Raw genomic sequence first — 16,477 nt, forward strand, 5'->3', positions numbered from 1 at the left:
CAAACTAACGCCCGGCTCACTCGCCGGAAGAAAGCTTAAGTGTGCACACTCACTGTCAAAACGGGCAACAGGTGACACGCTGGCTGTGTACTCCCGTGTGCATCCTTGAACATGGACCACAGAGACGGTAAGCAAAAAAAACTCGACCCGAACCGTGCAATTATAAGCCAATTAAATGATTCCATTTTCGGACTCAAGCACACGGTTAGTTTCTACCGTTTGGATTGAGAGTTCTCGGAAACAAAGATCTTCAAGAACTAGTCGGATGTAGTTTTGCTTGGTATCTTACCTTGGTGCCTAAAGGATACAACGAACGGGACGCATATGGGTGTCTTGGGAGCTAAAACCCAAGCCACAGTTACCAAGAATGGTATGGAGTGGCAGGTAGAGACCAATTGTATGGAGTTCGCGAGGAGATCCTTTGGCTCTTTGGGGTCTGAAAGTTTGAAGTTGACCGTGGGTCTATTTGCGCCAAATGTAGACACCCGACGGTGTTCGATTATTCGCGGAGGTCACCAGAAACGGTGCGAGTTGGCATTGAACTGTCAGCATTCCTGGTTGAGGAAGCTGAGTTCTGAGGGATGTAAATTGAATTGTGATCGCTACCATTTCTATTGCAAATAGCTCGAAAATAGACAATCATCATATTTGGAAATTACCTTTTCGTAAACATTCGAATTATTGTCAGAAGTTTAAGCCGTAAACAATTCTCATAGTTTCCTTTAATCCCCTCAAACACATAAAGTCTCCCTACACTGAGTAATTAAATGCATATTGGGATTCATCAGGTTGTCCAGGTTAATAAGTTAGAATTGCAAAAATGGGAAGTATACGCGTGGGTTACTGCAAAAACCCAACCTTGTGAAAGACAAACGTCGCACTTAAGGAACGGTTTCTTAAGATCGGGATCACCTCTGACCATTAGCAAACCGGTTCCACCCGATGTTCCCACGCTTTACTACGAATAATTACATAAATCGCGAACTGTACAAAGCACACAAAAATAGCCCGGGTGTGCAAAAATGGGTAAAATCAACACCAGAACGAAGAAAAGAGTGATGTTCTAGGCCGGGTCCACATCATCGGTCTCAAGGTGGCCATGTCTCCCGGGTGCTATATGCAGCCAAGTATGTCCAGGTCTTTATGATGTCATGATGGGCATTCGGGTCCGTTTCGCGAGACCGAGCGAGAGCGAGATGCTCCGAACCAATATATTTCCCCATCCGGAACACAATGGGCGGCTTTCATGTCGGCAGCAGCGTTCACACGCCTTAATCTTCACCAACTTCACGCACTCCACACCCTCCGACACGGAAACAGATTTGTCGAGTGTTGCAACACACCCGGACCGGGGGAGTTGTCCGTGAGTTTACCGTGAGATTGTTTTACGCTTTGTAGATTTCGGGCTCCATTGTTGTGCCCATCGGTCCGGTTCGGCGTCCGGAGATGTGTTCGGTATTGGGGTGAGTTGTTTATATGTGCATACATTTTCCGGTCATTTCTCCCCAATGGGATGGGTGGTCGCCCCCGGATCCGATTCGGTCGACTTTATGGAGGGATGTACGCCATCTTATGCGTTCGGGTGGGGATGAGGGGGGTTGCAAGAAATTGACCGCCCTAGCCGGTGAAAAGCGTCCACCATTGAATGAATCTTCATGTGTGCGATGGTAAATTACGTGCTGGTAGTGGGCAATATCCCTACTCTGCTTCTGCTGCGGCCCATACACTCGCTATAAACACATCCTACACACTTGAGTGGTAATTGTGGGAAGCTACGCATGGGTGAGTATCTTCAAGAAGTTACTCGTCAAGATCGCTAGTTGGATCGGTGGCTACACTGGTGAAGATGGTTACCCAACCCTATTAGACGAAGTTTGGTTTTTCTTCGCAAAAAGGGCATATGCGTTCTTTCTGTGTATTAGCCCCATAGGAAATCTGCAGAAAGAATTTCAAAACACCTGAAATATTGCAAAAAAAAAAATGCTTCAAAATTCCAGAACATCCAATTTCTTGGTGCATCTTGGCTTACAGCCACAGAATTAATGGTTTGGTTCGTTTTCGTTTCGCAAAGATTATGCTCATTTCAAAACTAATAACCGATCGAACGCTCGGACACTCCCTTTTGTGGCCCCGTGATAATGGGGAAGAATCGTCGAAAAAAAAAAGGGTGGAGTGCAATAAAACCCAGCGAAGAGCTTCCGATTCGAACGAAAGCGGGTCGTGGAGGGAACGAAGCGAGCGTTTTAAAATTAACCGAAAAACACAGAAACGAACTAGAGCCCAATTTTGCAAACGGTTTCGCAACAGGCTTGACATAGCCTGCAGGAATCGGGGCAGCTCTCGAACAGACGAAAAAAAAACCCAAGGGCTACCGAAAAGACCGAAAAGGCACATAAAACCGGGAGCATAATTCGTACCGATGACGCTGGACAACCTGCGCACAGATGGGTCCAGTCAGTTCACCGGTGACCAGACAGTGACCGGTGGCCGTTACAGCCTGATTGCTGTAACATCCTGTTTTTGGGGATGATTGGAATTCCACACTTAAACGCATGCACGCACACAACCACGCACACCGGATGCGAAAACGCTCGGACACAGATTCGCTTCTTGTTCTGGTGAATTCTGGTAAGCTCAACCAGAAGCCAACGTGTGCTTCAGCCAGCGGGTTTACTACACTGAAATGAGCAATTTTTATCTTATCTTGTGCGTTTCTTCTCTTCAACCGGTAACTCTCATCCTCCTGCCTCCCGTATTCCGTTTTTGCTGGGTGAAGTTCGACGGGCATGCAAGTTTCCAGTAGCACCGCACCATAAGTGCAAACCGTAACGACCATAACGAAGATCAGCGACACCGGCAGGACGGATGCAATTACGGCATCTTACAGGGTTTGCAATGGTAGCCAATGGAAAAAAATGGGGTTTTGCTGCGAGATACGCAAACCGGTGGCTTGATTCCGGCCCTGGCCCCGGGAGCCATTATCATTACAGGCATGTGATTAGAATTGGATTTTGTTGCTTCATCGCCAACGGGTGGGGTTTGGCTTCGTTTTACCATAAACCATGAATCGGCTCCAGCCGATCGGACGGCGGCCTATGACCGTTCTATTGCAGGGTTGTTTGTTATGGCATCGGAAAAGGTGTGTTGTAAAAACCTTGAAAATTGCGTTACTTTGTTTTATTGCTGCAGCTTTATAAATCTTATTTATCTATCAATAAGTAATTATACGAATACTTGTATAAGTAATTTAAAATTCCGATTATATTAAATGCACTAACTACCCTTGTTCTTCGTAATTTTTGTTTGAAATATACATACATACAATAAATTATTAAATCTTCATAGCAGTTATCAAAACGCTAATTTAAATTTCACAACAAAACCCCTTTCATGTTATCCCTAAAACGGTGCCGAGCTTGTGCATGTAAATCTTCCCATCTGCTGTCAGAAGACGAACCAGTTCTACCAACCGTTCCCTCCCGGGAACGACACGAGTAATTCCGGTGGCGTTTGTGATAATTCTCTTTTTATTAATAACGATATGGGTTGTCGATATCGGTCAGCACGGCTGCACGGCCACCTCTTTGCATTAGAAAGCAAAGCCGATACAGCCGATTGTGATATGGGAATAGTCGCTTACATCCACACGCCAAGGTGCAATCCGATCCGGGGCTCGAAAGTCTCGTTACGATAAAGGCGTATCGATTGTGATCTTCGATGGTCTGTGACGCTCCCTGCCAGCCACTAGGCTGGTATGTCCCGGGCATTAATCTACCAGGATGGAGTTGAATTGCGGTACGACGAAAAAAAACCTGCCCACCAGGTCGCTTCTTGTTTCTACCCACGGAAAACAGGCTGGATGCTCATTTGGTGCGACCGATTTCGCCAGAAGGCACTAATCTAGTAATTGATTCTGGTGCTCTTATCTCGCACCGGTACGATCGGCAGTTCGGTAGCAGTTATGTCGTGGTAATAAATACTGTCATTATATACCACCTAGCAACGGGTGCACGATGATAACGCCGATGTTGGAGACTTTCTTACGATCAGCTTTTCAGGACGAGTGTCCTCCTATAGCATCGAGAGAGGAGTCTTGACATACGGGGACATCTTCTGGATTTAATTTTACGATATACGTGTAAGATACAAGAGTGTTATTCTCGAATACTTGAATACTTGAATACTCGAATAATATTGGAAACGTGTATGTATTCTACCAACAATACTTTTATGATCTTAATTATTTATTTGTTCGATTTTCTCTTCGAACTAGCACCATTTCGCTTCGTACCGTCAGTCTACTCGCACTTAATACGATCGATTTCGTTGATCGATCCTTACACTGGCACCATCACACACTGCACCGACTCGTCGTACTGCCCGTCGTTCTGCCCAAAACAAAGCGATATCGTAAACATAACAATAATTACATAATGACAGCAATAACAATAAAATATCGACGCAATTGTCTTCACCGGAGATCGCTCGTTTGCGGTCGCCATGTTGTGGTCGCCATCAAGATCGCACCGAATGGATCGCATTCGGCAACAACTGCAGTCAGAGATGGAGAGGAGCTTTTTTTCCTCCGACTGGAGCTTTATGCTGTTGCTCTTGTGGGGACTTACGTACGTAGGTTATTCTTATTTCCATCCGATTTCGAAATTCTTACTACCGAGAGACGTTTTCGATGGAAGACACCGAATTACGGGCGCCCTTATGCCGTTCCACCATCGGTCGGTTTGAAAGAAGTAAGCATTCGTCCAAACGCTACGTTTGGTGTTTTTGTGACTTGCGGCCGTGTCCGATTTCTATAGCCGCCCACCATTGTCTTTTGGATGGGTGGCCTTACCGGTCTCCGATTGGGTCGCTTCGCAGCACTGCTCCTAAACTCATACATATGAGGAAAAACGCTACAAAGTTTTAATGTAACTACCACGTAGGCACGTACGCTGATGTGGGAGGATCGGCCCAGCACAAAGGAAGAAGCAACCCTTCGCGGCAAACCCTTTATGACGGCGTTTACGTTTAATGTGATTTTTTTTTATTCTCTCTAGTCAAATGTGTTTTTGTCGCTCGTATTTTACTGCGTTTTGCTCAGTATAGTAGCAGGTAGGACGCAGATTTATATTTTTTTTCGTAAAGTACAACCTCTGCATCCATTCCGATTCGGTGATGCGCAATACAGGTATGGAACGAAACACTCCTTCTTGCTCATTAAATTACGAAGAGGTCAATTTATTTCTTCATTGTCAGCGACTGGAGGTGGCATAATGTTTAGTCATGAGTCGCTAAAAGGTGGTCATGGGGAAAGATTTCCCAACAATTTGTGCACACTAGAGCACATTTGACTGCGGAGTTTTACATGTCAGGGTCATTTTGTGTTGAAGAGGATGTGATTCTTAGCGTTTTTGTATGCATAAGTTTGATGTTGGTTCGAAGAATAAAGGATGATACCATATTATTAATGTTGTACGCAGCTAGGCGTCCGAGGCGTCCAAGTTTTTGTGAAGATTAAAGTGATTTATTTCTACTCACCTTGGTAAGCCATCCCATCCACCTGGAATAGACAAGAAAATTTTAGTCAGTTCTATAATTATTAAGCTATTTTCTGATTTTAAAATATTATGTACTTCAGAAGTATAAATATAAGTTATTCTTGGAGTTTTGTAAGAAGTTCTGAATATAAATGCTGAATATTCAACAAATTAATTGATCGTGAAAATGCAACTTTTTACAAAAAAGGTAAAAATTGAATTATAATTTAATTTCCCAAACAATTGCTGTGTTGTACAAAGTTGTTTGCCTTTCCAACCAAAACAAGCACACATCCTTTTGCAAAGTGAAACGTAACAGCTACTTTATGGATTTTCGCTCCAAACCATCGGTACGGAACTGTTTTGTAAAAAGGCACACTCACGGTGCCATATTTGTCAACTGTAAAATCAACTGTCAAAGAACATATTTCTCGCTACGGTTTGCCCGGGACGGGGATTTCGATACGCAGTACACATAAGGGCTGCGATAAAAATAATCAAAAAGATGTTCTCTTTATGGTGTCCTACCGGAGGCACAGCGACACATTGGGTAACTGCCTGCACTGGACGCAAAATATCACCCACATGTCCGTTGCACCTACTTATCCCATTAGAAATGATAATTTATTCTCGCCAATCTATCGTCATTTTTCCAAGCCCCGGTAACATTCACGGCTGCGCTTTGCTAGACGATCGCTCTTGATCGTCACCGTGATCGTTCTGCTCGTCCGATCGACAAGTCATTCGCCATCCAATATATCACTTTGATTGGGTTACGTTCGCACGATTGGTGCCAACAACTCGATCCGGCGAATACCTGGATGACCACAAGCGGTGTGGCAGTATCGCCACAAGATTGTCACCGGCAGAGGAACAACAAACAGCAAAGCAAGAGAGAGCAAAAAAAAGGGCCATGTGTGTGCTCATCGTATCGAGTGTAAAACATCAAAACCGAGCAACAACACCGAGTGCGGTGTGTAAATTCAATTAAGGACCTCACGTTACCAAAGGGGGAACGGGTTTGCAGCCGGGTACGGTATTTTAACAAGCTCGTTCGCACAACTCCCGATCCGGTTCCCCTTCCCGTGGGGATTATCGGTTTTCCAAGTGCAGATCGCGAGCACGGGATTCGCGTCCAGAAAAGTGGTGAAAATCAAGGCGCACGGCAAAGATAATCACCTTCACCTTCCGGATCACTAGACACATGGCCTCCCAAGATGGCCAAAGCAGGATGGTAAAGGGTTTTGGGAAGGGATTGGGTCAAGATAATCCGAATCCGGTGCAGCCGGAAAAATGCCTTCCTGCTTGCGACCGCATCGAACGACATGACAAGCATACGCACGGTTGGACAACATAAAAGCTTATGCGCGTGAACGGCAACGACAACTTGTTGTACTGTACTGTTGCGAAGGGAAAAAGACTGATGAGACATTGCGCACATTGGGCAACAGGCTTCGTGGCGGGCCGAACCGATAAATCTCTATCAGTATCCCCAATGGCGAGAAAGTCATCCCATCGCGGGGTGTAGCGAGATGGACATTTTTGTTTTGTGGTCCCGGTTCCGGCCACCTTGCGAAACGATATTGGAAATGACGAGCATAAATAAGACGGGAATTTATTCACTTTGATTAACTTTGGAAATGCAATAAAAATAAACAAACTTCTCCCCCCGATAGGGGGAGAACAAGGATGGATACCAAAAGGGGTTTGGTGTGGGGAAGGACAGCTAAACGGAAGAAACGGTGACCTCAAAGTAGCACCCATGTTGACTCGCGTACGTAAATGGAGGCGAAAATCAGTGCATTTTTGTTGCCCCACTACCAATCAGTTGGTGTGCGCGCACACGGTTATTTATGTTCTCTGCGAGTGCTTTTATTGCCGCTTTTCATATCTCGCTCAGGTCGGCCCTGCGTTCGGATAGTAGGAACCGTTTTGAGCCCGGGCAAAACACATAGTCACGCATACATCATGCTCACGAATATCCTGCGCTGGGTACGCCAAGGTGTAGTGTTGGCCGCAGTAATCATCAACGGTTTTTGGAGTGATTTTACTCCGCACAGTTTTTTTGTTGCTGTCTTTTCGGTCCCGATTGCACTTTTGATGCATGTCGTCCCGAGACCGGGATTGCACTTTACGCGATCGGTCACATTCTGCGCATCGACCGAATGCTGCGCATACATTCGGAAACACCGGGACACGATATGGAAAATTAATTCAATTTTATGGAACGGATCCGAGCGAGATCGGAATGGGGTGGAATGTATTGCTCTCATTTCGTGCGGAAAACGCGACACATTCGCACAACTTCGACGTCGTTCTTCGATGATTGTTTGCAAAAAGGTTCTCGCCTGCTGGACTGCTAGGAAGTTGGAAGGAATTTTGGGGTGGTTTTACGTGAACGTGATTCGCATAAATTTACACGATGGTGAAGTTTTTTTACTCACCCCGCACAATGTGCACAATGGGTAATGGAACCGGTGAAATAGTTGGTACTCGGTTGGCGTTTTTTTTCTCGATTCATTACATTGTGCCTTCCATGGAGAAAGCTCCATAAATGGGTAAATTGACACAACGGCATTGCTTTGGTTGATTTGGTGCAGTGCTGCATCGTCTCGGTGGTATATTTCTTTCCCTTCGTCAATCAGATGACAGCTGTAAACTTAAATGTAAACATTGCCATTACAATCAGTGCTCAACCTCAAGCTCATATTGAATGCAATTTGCATCTTCTTGAAGACTCGTTCCTCTACCAGACTACCACTCGATCGAATCAACAACAAACCACAGAACCCTGTAGAACACCAGAATCGAAACACTCTCAAACATGCTGCTTCCTTTCGCGAGGACGAAGGAGTCAAAAATTATTTGCCCGCATTCCACGTTTTCGCCTTCGATTATTGGCAGTTCGCAGCTGTCATCGAGACGAAGATGGGCTGCACATTATGCTGCTGGACGTAAGGGAGGACCAGTGCGCGCGACTGGTTTTAATTGGTTGATTTCAATTTGAAATTTAATTGATTGTCCCTACTCACGACCGAACGGAGCTGGAAGTTCATCGCTTGCGATGTCGTTGAAGTTCTTTATTTTCTTTGCACCACTTTGGCAGGTCATACGGTAAAGCAGTACGAGACGGATGCGAACTGTGAACCAAACTGCAGGCGAGAGAGCGTTTGACGAGGCTCTAACTCGTTTCTCGTTTCATTCATATGAACGTGCGAGAAGTCGTCGATAATGGAAGCAAAAAGAGGTATTCCTGCTTTTCAACCTGAACAGCACCAATCGGTTGAAATCATTTCTTACCATCCATCCATCCATCCATCCATCTGGCCTCGGTGATCTGGCAGGTTCTTGTGCATCACCCGGCCCAACACCCGGGTGTGTGCAAAATCGAATCCTATTCCGTGAAAAGCCATTTTTCATAACTGATGATGTACGGGAGATTCTAGAAAATTACATTTCATTACGATGCGATTAAAAGTAATTGGACCGGGAGGCGACGATACTGACCGTTCCGTCCCGGTATTGGTGGCGACGTGACGTTAGCAGTTGGCCGTACCTTGGTGAACCGCTTCCAGCAGCTAACGCTCGATCCGTTATCGATCCGTTAACGGGACGGAAGGATGGGCGAGGAAACTGCCCGGTGATCGATGATTTATCACCATTGCAACGCGGTCAGCAGTTGACTACTGGCTGTGGAAAGATTCCGTGGCAACGGAACGGGTGTAAAGAAAAAACATCAGGTCCGTACCTCTTCATATTGCGTTGTTTGACCCTCGTCAAAACTGATTAATTTGACGGTGGAAAGCTGGTACCGAGCTCCACATTCCACCCGAGGGGCAATCTGGTGCGATCTCGTCCTGCTGCGAACGGTATGGGAATCGATGCGGATCAATATACGATCTGTTGGATGAGATTAGAAACCATTTCGTTCCGGTAGCCGGTCAAACCAGTCGACAATCGACGATGCATAGTAAAAAAAAATACACGAAAAAAGGATAGCAAGTGCACCATAAGCCCCGGTAAAGATGGAGAAACGGGCTACGGTGCGGGTCCTGCAGGATGGCGATTGTAATAAAAACCCGGTAGCATGGCCCGGAGGGATTAATCATAAATAACTCACTCCTCAGTCAGTATAGAAGCGCTGTTTTTTCCCCCTCATCCTTAGGATATGGTGATTGTGATTCTTTATTCTTTCAATCCAGAAGCTGATCGATTCATACGATATCACGGTTAGGAGAATGGGAAGATTATAAAATGAAGGTAGCGTAAAGTCCTATTTGTCAGCTGACAGTTACTTGGTGAGGGATTGAAACTGATCCATGATTTTTTGTGTAATAGCCTGAACAAAAGCAGCTATATAATCCTGCATTTTATATTTGAAACCACATCACTTTTTTAAGTATTTTAACACTTTTATCAAAGAAAAGCTGAAGTAAAAAAAATCTTTCTTCCGTCTTACCTTTGCAAGAAGAATGAAAGACAAAAGAGTGACAAATTGATGCGACACGAACCTTTTAAAGATATATGCGTACACCGACCTGATCTTCCCAAACGTGCACAAGTAAAAGAACGCCTCTTGGAGAAACAAGTAGACCACCAGTAAGAAACCGACCGTCCGATAAATCAAGGCACCTAGGCAAGCGACAACTTTTCTTCAATTATCCTCTTAGGTGTCGCATAAATCAGCGAACCGGCGCTAATTAGTCCGATCGCGGAACATGCCCGATCGGTGCGGAGCAACAGCAGCAGCATACCTTGTCTAATGTTTAACAAGCAAAGAAAAATAAAAAACTCACCGAGTCAAGTGAACCAACAACGTGACCATACTTCTTCGGTACGGAAGGAAGAAAGTGGTTGACTCGCGTTGCTGGTGTTTTACGCGCTCACGTATCCATCGGCCATAAATCTCATCAAAAGGAGAGAGAGAGAGAGAGGGAAAACCCCTCCAGACGACCCGTGATATGCTAATGGGTTGCATTTAGCAATTTCTGTAAAACATAATCTTATTAAAAGTGACAATCCCGTACGACAGTGTGCGGGGTGTGAAGATAGAGGGTAAGGCGGGGCCAGTTTCAATCAGGGCGGGTGGTGTACCAAATGTACAAGAGTGTGTAACATGTAACAGTTACAGTTAGCAAAAATGTTGTCTCCACCGTTGGCCATTCCGAGTGCTGCAGAATTACGTTGCAGAATTCCGGCCACCTTCTGGCGTGGTTTGGAATTTCACACACCAACACAAGCGCGCGCGCGCGTTGTACACGTTGTAAGAAAGGCAGGTGGTTTTTTTTTATTTCACTCTCCTCCGCCATGCAATTCCAAACTCAGCTGCTTCTGCTGCCGCGTGTTTTTTTTGCCACCTCCAGAAAGGGTAGTTCTGGTTGGTTTCTGTTCTGTTCACTGATTTATCGCCACTGCACTCATTTATCAACATTCCTCCGACTTGTCGAATTCCAACGGCGCTTTTGAAGGGCGCGTTTTGGTTTTTGCATCGCGTGACCGCATGGTAAGGGGGGGTCTGTGGCCGGCAAAAAAAATAAGCAACAACATATGATTTATCCGTTCTTAACGAAATAAATCGAAAAAGAAATCACCTTTGAAAGGACGGATTACGATGGAGGGTTTTTTTATTTTTATTATTTGCGAGGTAGTTGTACTAGGCAATGATATATGTAACGACGCGCATTGTTTCCATCGTGCATCGTACCGCCTCACGCGATCTTCGCGCTCGGAACAGTCTAAGCCTCGCCTAGCACGGACGATAGTTTGTGCCTGAGGTGTTAAATAAACTTGCAAAGTCAACACCAATGGAGACGCGCGCAAGGGTTGATCGAGATGGTTTACGCGCCCGAATGACTTAATACGATCGACCGAAGATTGAACTCATTTTCAGTAATGTTCTGCCCCGTTCGCCACTTATTCCGAATCATCGCAAGCTCATTCGTACTTCATTCTCGATTCATTTAAAACTTCATCACGCGTTCCATAAAGCCAATCTTTGTGGAGCGATTATAGCACAAACACGCATGATCGTACCCCTATTGTAAGCATCATCCCGAGCACATCAAACCTGCCGAGTGGCAGACACCACTATCCAAGAGAACATAATCCATAAGTCTCCTCGTCATCTCGTTACCTTCGTAAAGTGGTAATGGAAGTGAAAGATTGAGAATACGCCCGTTTCGGTACGGTACGGTTTCGGGTGGGATAAATATGGATCAATTTCGCGATCGGTGTTCATTATGGCTCCTCGGGGATGATGTTGAATGGAACGCTTAAGCCGTAAACGAACGCAATAAAGTTTACCATTACTCGCTGCAGTGTGGGGCGAATTGGCTATTGAGAAATTGGATTGTTTTTGTGATGAAAAGCACAAACAAAGAAAGCTGTAAATGGTCTTCCTAATGATCTTTTACTGAGAACAAATACTTCTTCTCTTCTATTCTTTTCGTGTTACCTTTAACTACCCTTAAACTAAGGTGTAAAAATAAGAAAAAAATATCCGAATTGGATTTTATAAGGGTTCTGTTGTCTTGTGAAGTTACGTATTGTGGAGAATTTGCTTCAATTCTTCAGTTATAGATAACTTGGTTAACTCATATTTATATTGTTATACAGTAGAACGTCCATTATCCGGGTTCCTCGGGACCGGACTGATGCCGGTTAATCGAATTCCACGGATAATCTTCCCTTAAATGTCAATGTCACTTAGATATATCTAGATACAGCGTATATAGTATCGATATACTATACCATGGTGGTCCTTGTGATGTTAAAAATGATTCTGGATAAAGCAAATTATTATCAAATAACAATTAAAATTTAGAACGTAAAATAAAATCATTTCAAATATATCGTTTGATGACGATTTTAATAATTTTAATCATCCTGACATCAGTAAAAATGATCACCACGGTATAACAGCTGTCAGTTTTCGGTGCACGGTTAATCCGTCCACCGGTTAATCCGCCACGGATAATCGACGTTCTACTGTATTTTACATACTAAATGTTTTTTTTCATTTCTTCCATTAAGCGAAGAACACGTCGATTCTTGCGATACACATATGATGGATTGTATCTCAACACAGATCGGTTTTTCAAATGCAACCACTCCATCATCACCCTTCATACCGATTCCGGAGGACGTACGTGGGCGTGAGAGTTCACTCAAGTGCTGTATGTTTACATTTCTTCCCTTCAGCACGTGTCACAACACATCGCCCGTCTGGGCAGGGCTTCGTATGAAACGAAAAAAAACGCCTGACGAAGGTGTCGGTGTCTTATTGACAGTTGGACTGTGGTCTACACCGGGGGGGGGAGTTGGATGCATTGCTTGTAATGATACTAGTGGCGGTGTTGAGAGACTGTGTATAATTGATTAATTTCCTTTAATCGTCACTAGAACGGTTCACCCCCGGGGAGGGAGGTTAATGATGCGGTGTACGATTCAATTACCTTTTGCTGGAAAGTTAAACATGGTAGCTTGGCACGTGCCACTTGGTGCAATATTTTGCCACCGTTCGGTGACCGGTGGGATCGTTTGGTGACCATACACACCCAAGCGCAAAAACCAGCGGAACAAACGGCTATGTTACACTTCCTATTCACAAGTCACCAGGGCGCATGTTTATCGGTACCCCCATTAAACGGGTCGTAGAAACAACTGTTTTTGCGCTTCAGTAGCGAACGCCCCGAGGGGCTTAAGCGAACCGTTTTGCTGCATCCATTTGCTAGACCGGAAGAGTTGACTTTAAACAACAACAAAATCCTACTACAGACACCCGTGGGCGATGACTTTCGAGCATTGGGCGACACACGGAGAAAGGAATTTATGCTCCGGTTGCATCCCATATAGATAGCGGAATCTTGTACCGGTTCAATGGCCACTCGGAGCGCGATTTTTGCATCTTGCGTGCCCAGGCCGGGCTCAATGCACAATGGAATCAATGGACCGTACCGGATCGCTAACGATCGCGTAGATCGGTGAACGCTTACCGGGGCGATTATCGTCGTGCATCGTCGCGAAGGGAATTAGGCATTCGGGGGGGAGTGGATGAATATTCCCGTTCTTCCGCTTCTCTCTATCGCGGCACGAATGCATTGTAAAGTGCAATGTGAGGTTTGGTTATGCAATGGCTTTGTGGCCCGGTTCCATTCAAGCCTATCGGCATCACGACCTCTTAAGGGGATGACGGCGCGTGCGATGATATAGCGGTGAATTAAGTGAGTGGATCTTTAATAAAACTGGTCCAAGTGACTTAGAATACATTCCAATGTTTCGATTCAAATTAAGCACAGCTGAGAGTATAATTTTAGATATAATTTGAATACTGGACTCCTTTAACGCTACCCTTCCTATAAAGTCCTATTCTTGGTAGTTCGTCTAATATTGAATCCTGATGTCCTGAGCTTAATATTTTTCGAGATCATATACTCTGAACTTTTGGATCTATACTAACAAAATATTGGTTACATCCTAACTACTGTCCACGAACTCCGCTCGAAAAACTTCATAGACTTCCCCTTCAATAGTTGTGATTAATTATTTCAATGTAAAATCCCGCACGAAATGACTCAAACCAGAAGTATCCAATATTTCGCCCCTTTTTGTTTCGTTATGATGTCATTGCCGTAGGTGGTAGAACAAATCATGCAGTATTCATTACATCTGCAGCCTGTATCTCCTGGCTGGAACTGGTTGATATTTTTGTGGGTTGAATCGAAATTTGATCGATAGTCAGACACGGCCGACCATGTCGGCTTCGATCGACCGTCGTTGACACATTCATCCCAGACTCGTCTCCCCTTCCAACGGTTGCATGCAAAGCAGATTAAAATCAATCAAATGTAAATCGTGTAGCTGTGGTAGTTTTTTTGTTTTTGTTTTTAGTTGCTTTCATTTTGCAAAAGGCAGGTTTTCTAGTCCGGTTCCTGGTTGATGCAACGTGTTTTTGGTACCGATTTCGGTGCGGTACCTCGTTATGTCCGAACGAAGAACCAAGTACGGCACAGGGTGGTTTAACGAATGGTACAAAAAAGAAACAACCGCGATTGAATAAACTGTAACAACTGGTTGGGCTATAATCCGTGCGATTTTTTGCGCCCGATTGCTCGACCGATCGATCGACATCTTTGCCTGGTTCGGGTCAGGACTGGATTGACCTGATCGAGTTTAGCGAGACAGTCTCTGTACGGTCTCTGCACCGTCGTCCCATATCTTAAACCGTTTGCACCGAACAAGTGTACTCTACTGGACATGGAGAACACTTGTTTCGGTGCGATCGTATTTATTATTTTTTATTTCTTGATATCGCTCGACCGCAACGCGCACGGCACCGAGCAATCGAGCAGGTTTGGATGACCGACCAGACGGTTGAATAGGACAGGAAATGGTGGCAGGATTTACGGTTATGCCGTCGGACCGCAGTATATGACGGCCACGGTACGGCCACGTCCTCAGACATCGGGTGTGGAGTGTATTAGTTCATGAGAAAATTGGAATTACTCGATCGATCCGAAGAATTGCTGATAAATTATCTTCTAGCAACGTGCGACCAACTTACCAATGCCGTATCTAAGACACCCTTCCATGAACGGGACCATGCTGTTTGTGGAAAGAGATTTGTTTTCATACGGATTTGAATACGTAATTGAATCAAGGTTACCGGTTCGATTCGTACGAGTGTTACGGTTCAGTTGCTTCGACAACGCCACTCTACACATTGCCCCTAAAAACGGTCTATGGTTGGTTCAGTTTATCGACAGAAACGATACCAACACTTGTGTCAATTTTCTTTCGCACTAAACCCCACAACGGACGGACGCGGAACGGCGGGTGACTCGGCCGGGGGGCCGGTAATCGGTGCTGTAAGTGGTCGATGATTGAAAGTCGATCATTTTCGGGCCCCATTGTGACAGGGTGTTCAATCGATGAACTCATCTTGGGAACTCGTTAGCAGGAAGCAGTCGATCATACATCGTCGAAACGGTGCTGAAGCGCTTGTTGGCGAGAAGTCCTCAACGAACGTAAGCACCGGTTCCATATTCCCTTCCAATTACTCACGCTGAGTTCCAAATTTGCTCCGATTATGAGAATGATGTGTACGAGCTAGTCTCACGATTGGTCGTCCCCGTGGCGTCCCGGGGAATCGAACGCGTTTGGATTGTCGCTTTGCAGGGTAACAACACAATCCCGAGTACGAGTATCCAACATCGGGAACGAGGCGGCTGGACCATATCCACCATTCAACCAATTGTTGACGAATAATTGAAACTTACTTAATCATAAAGTGAAGCACCTCGTACCCGTTTCGGTACGGCCGAGAAACGGTCTGGAACCGGCGGCACGGTCAGGGGTCCGCGTTTTGTCATTCGCAGGTCGGGACGCGAATGCAATGTGCCGTTTTCCTTGGTTGATGTGGACGAGAGCGGAAGAAATGGGGAAGAGAACACCGATACTGGAGTACCTTTTGGTCAGTTGAGCGATGGATCAAATCAATGGAAGTCACGCTGTCTTGGACCAATTTGTAAAAAGGATGATGCTTCGCCGTGAACCACAACCCTGCAGTTCACCGGACTACCATTAATGATCCTTGTCATTAGGATACAATGAACAAAAAAATCACCTTCACTCCAATGGTACGAGTCATGAAGCATCACTAATTTCTTTCGATCGTTACTCGAACGATCTCCCGAGTAGCTGGTACGAGATCGGAAAGGATTTCTTTTGTCATGTTGAATCAAAACCACAAACGCGGGTGTCGAGCGAAGTCTCCCGTCTCCCAGGCAAAAGGTAACAGGCTCGATCCACACGCTGTGCGAGAGGCTTCCGATTTGAATTGGAATGTGAAGATGAATACGAGTGTAGCTAATTAAAAGCATATTTTCTACGGTGCATACCAACGAACCTCACCCCTTTCTGAGCGCTACAATGTATGAGAGCTG

The 16,477-nt window shown here is 45.2% G+C and overlaps 1 protein-coding gene across 2 annotated transcripts in view; it reads right to left on the reverse strand.

Annotated features, from left to right (window-relative positions):
* The window catches only part of LOC125763475 (zinc finger protein 391-like), a 223,971-nt gene that overhangs the window by 114,304 nt on the left and 93,190 nt on the right, over positions 1 to 16,477 (reverse strand). For both annotated transcript variants that reach the window (XM_049426712.1, XM_049426710.1), the window contains one exon: positions 5,536 to 5,557. In XM_049426712.1, the coding sequence (XP_049282669.1) occupies positions 5,536 to 5,557 (22 nt within the window). The remainder of the gene's footprint in view (positions 1 to 5,535; positions 5,558 to 16,477) is intronic.

Source organism: Anopheles funestus, chromosome 2RL (genome assembly GCF_943734845.2).
Source record: "Anopheles funestus chromosome 2RL, idAnoFuneDA-416_04, whole genome shotgun sequence".
Classification (NCBI taxonomy): domain Eukaryota; kingdom Metazoa; phylum Arthropoda; class Insecta; order Diptera; family Culicidae; genus Anopheles; species Anopheles funestus.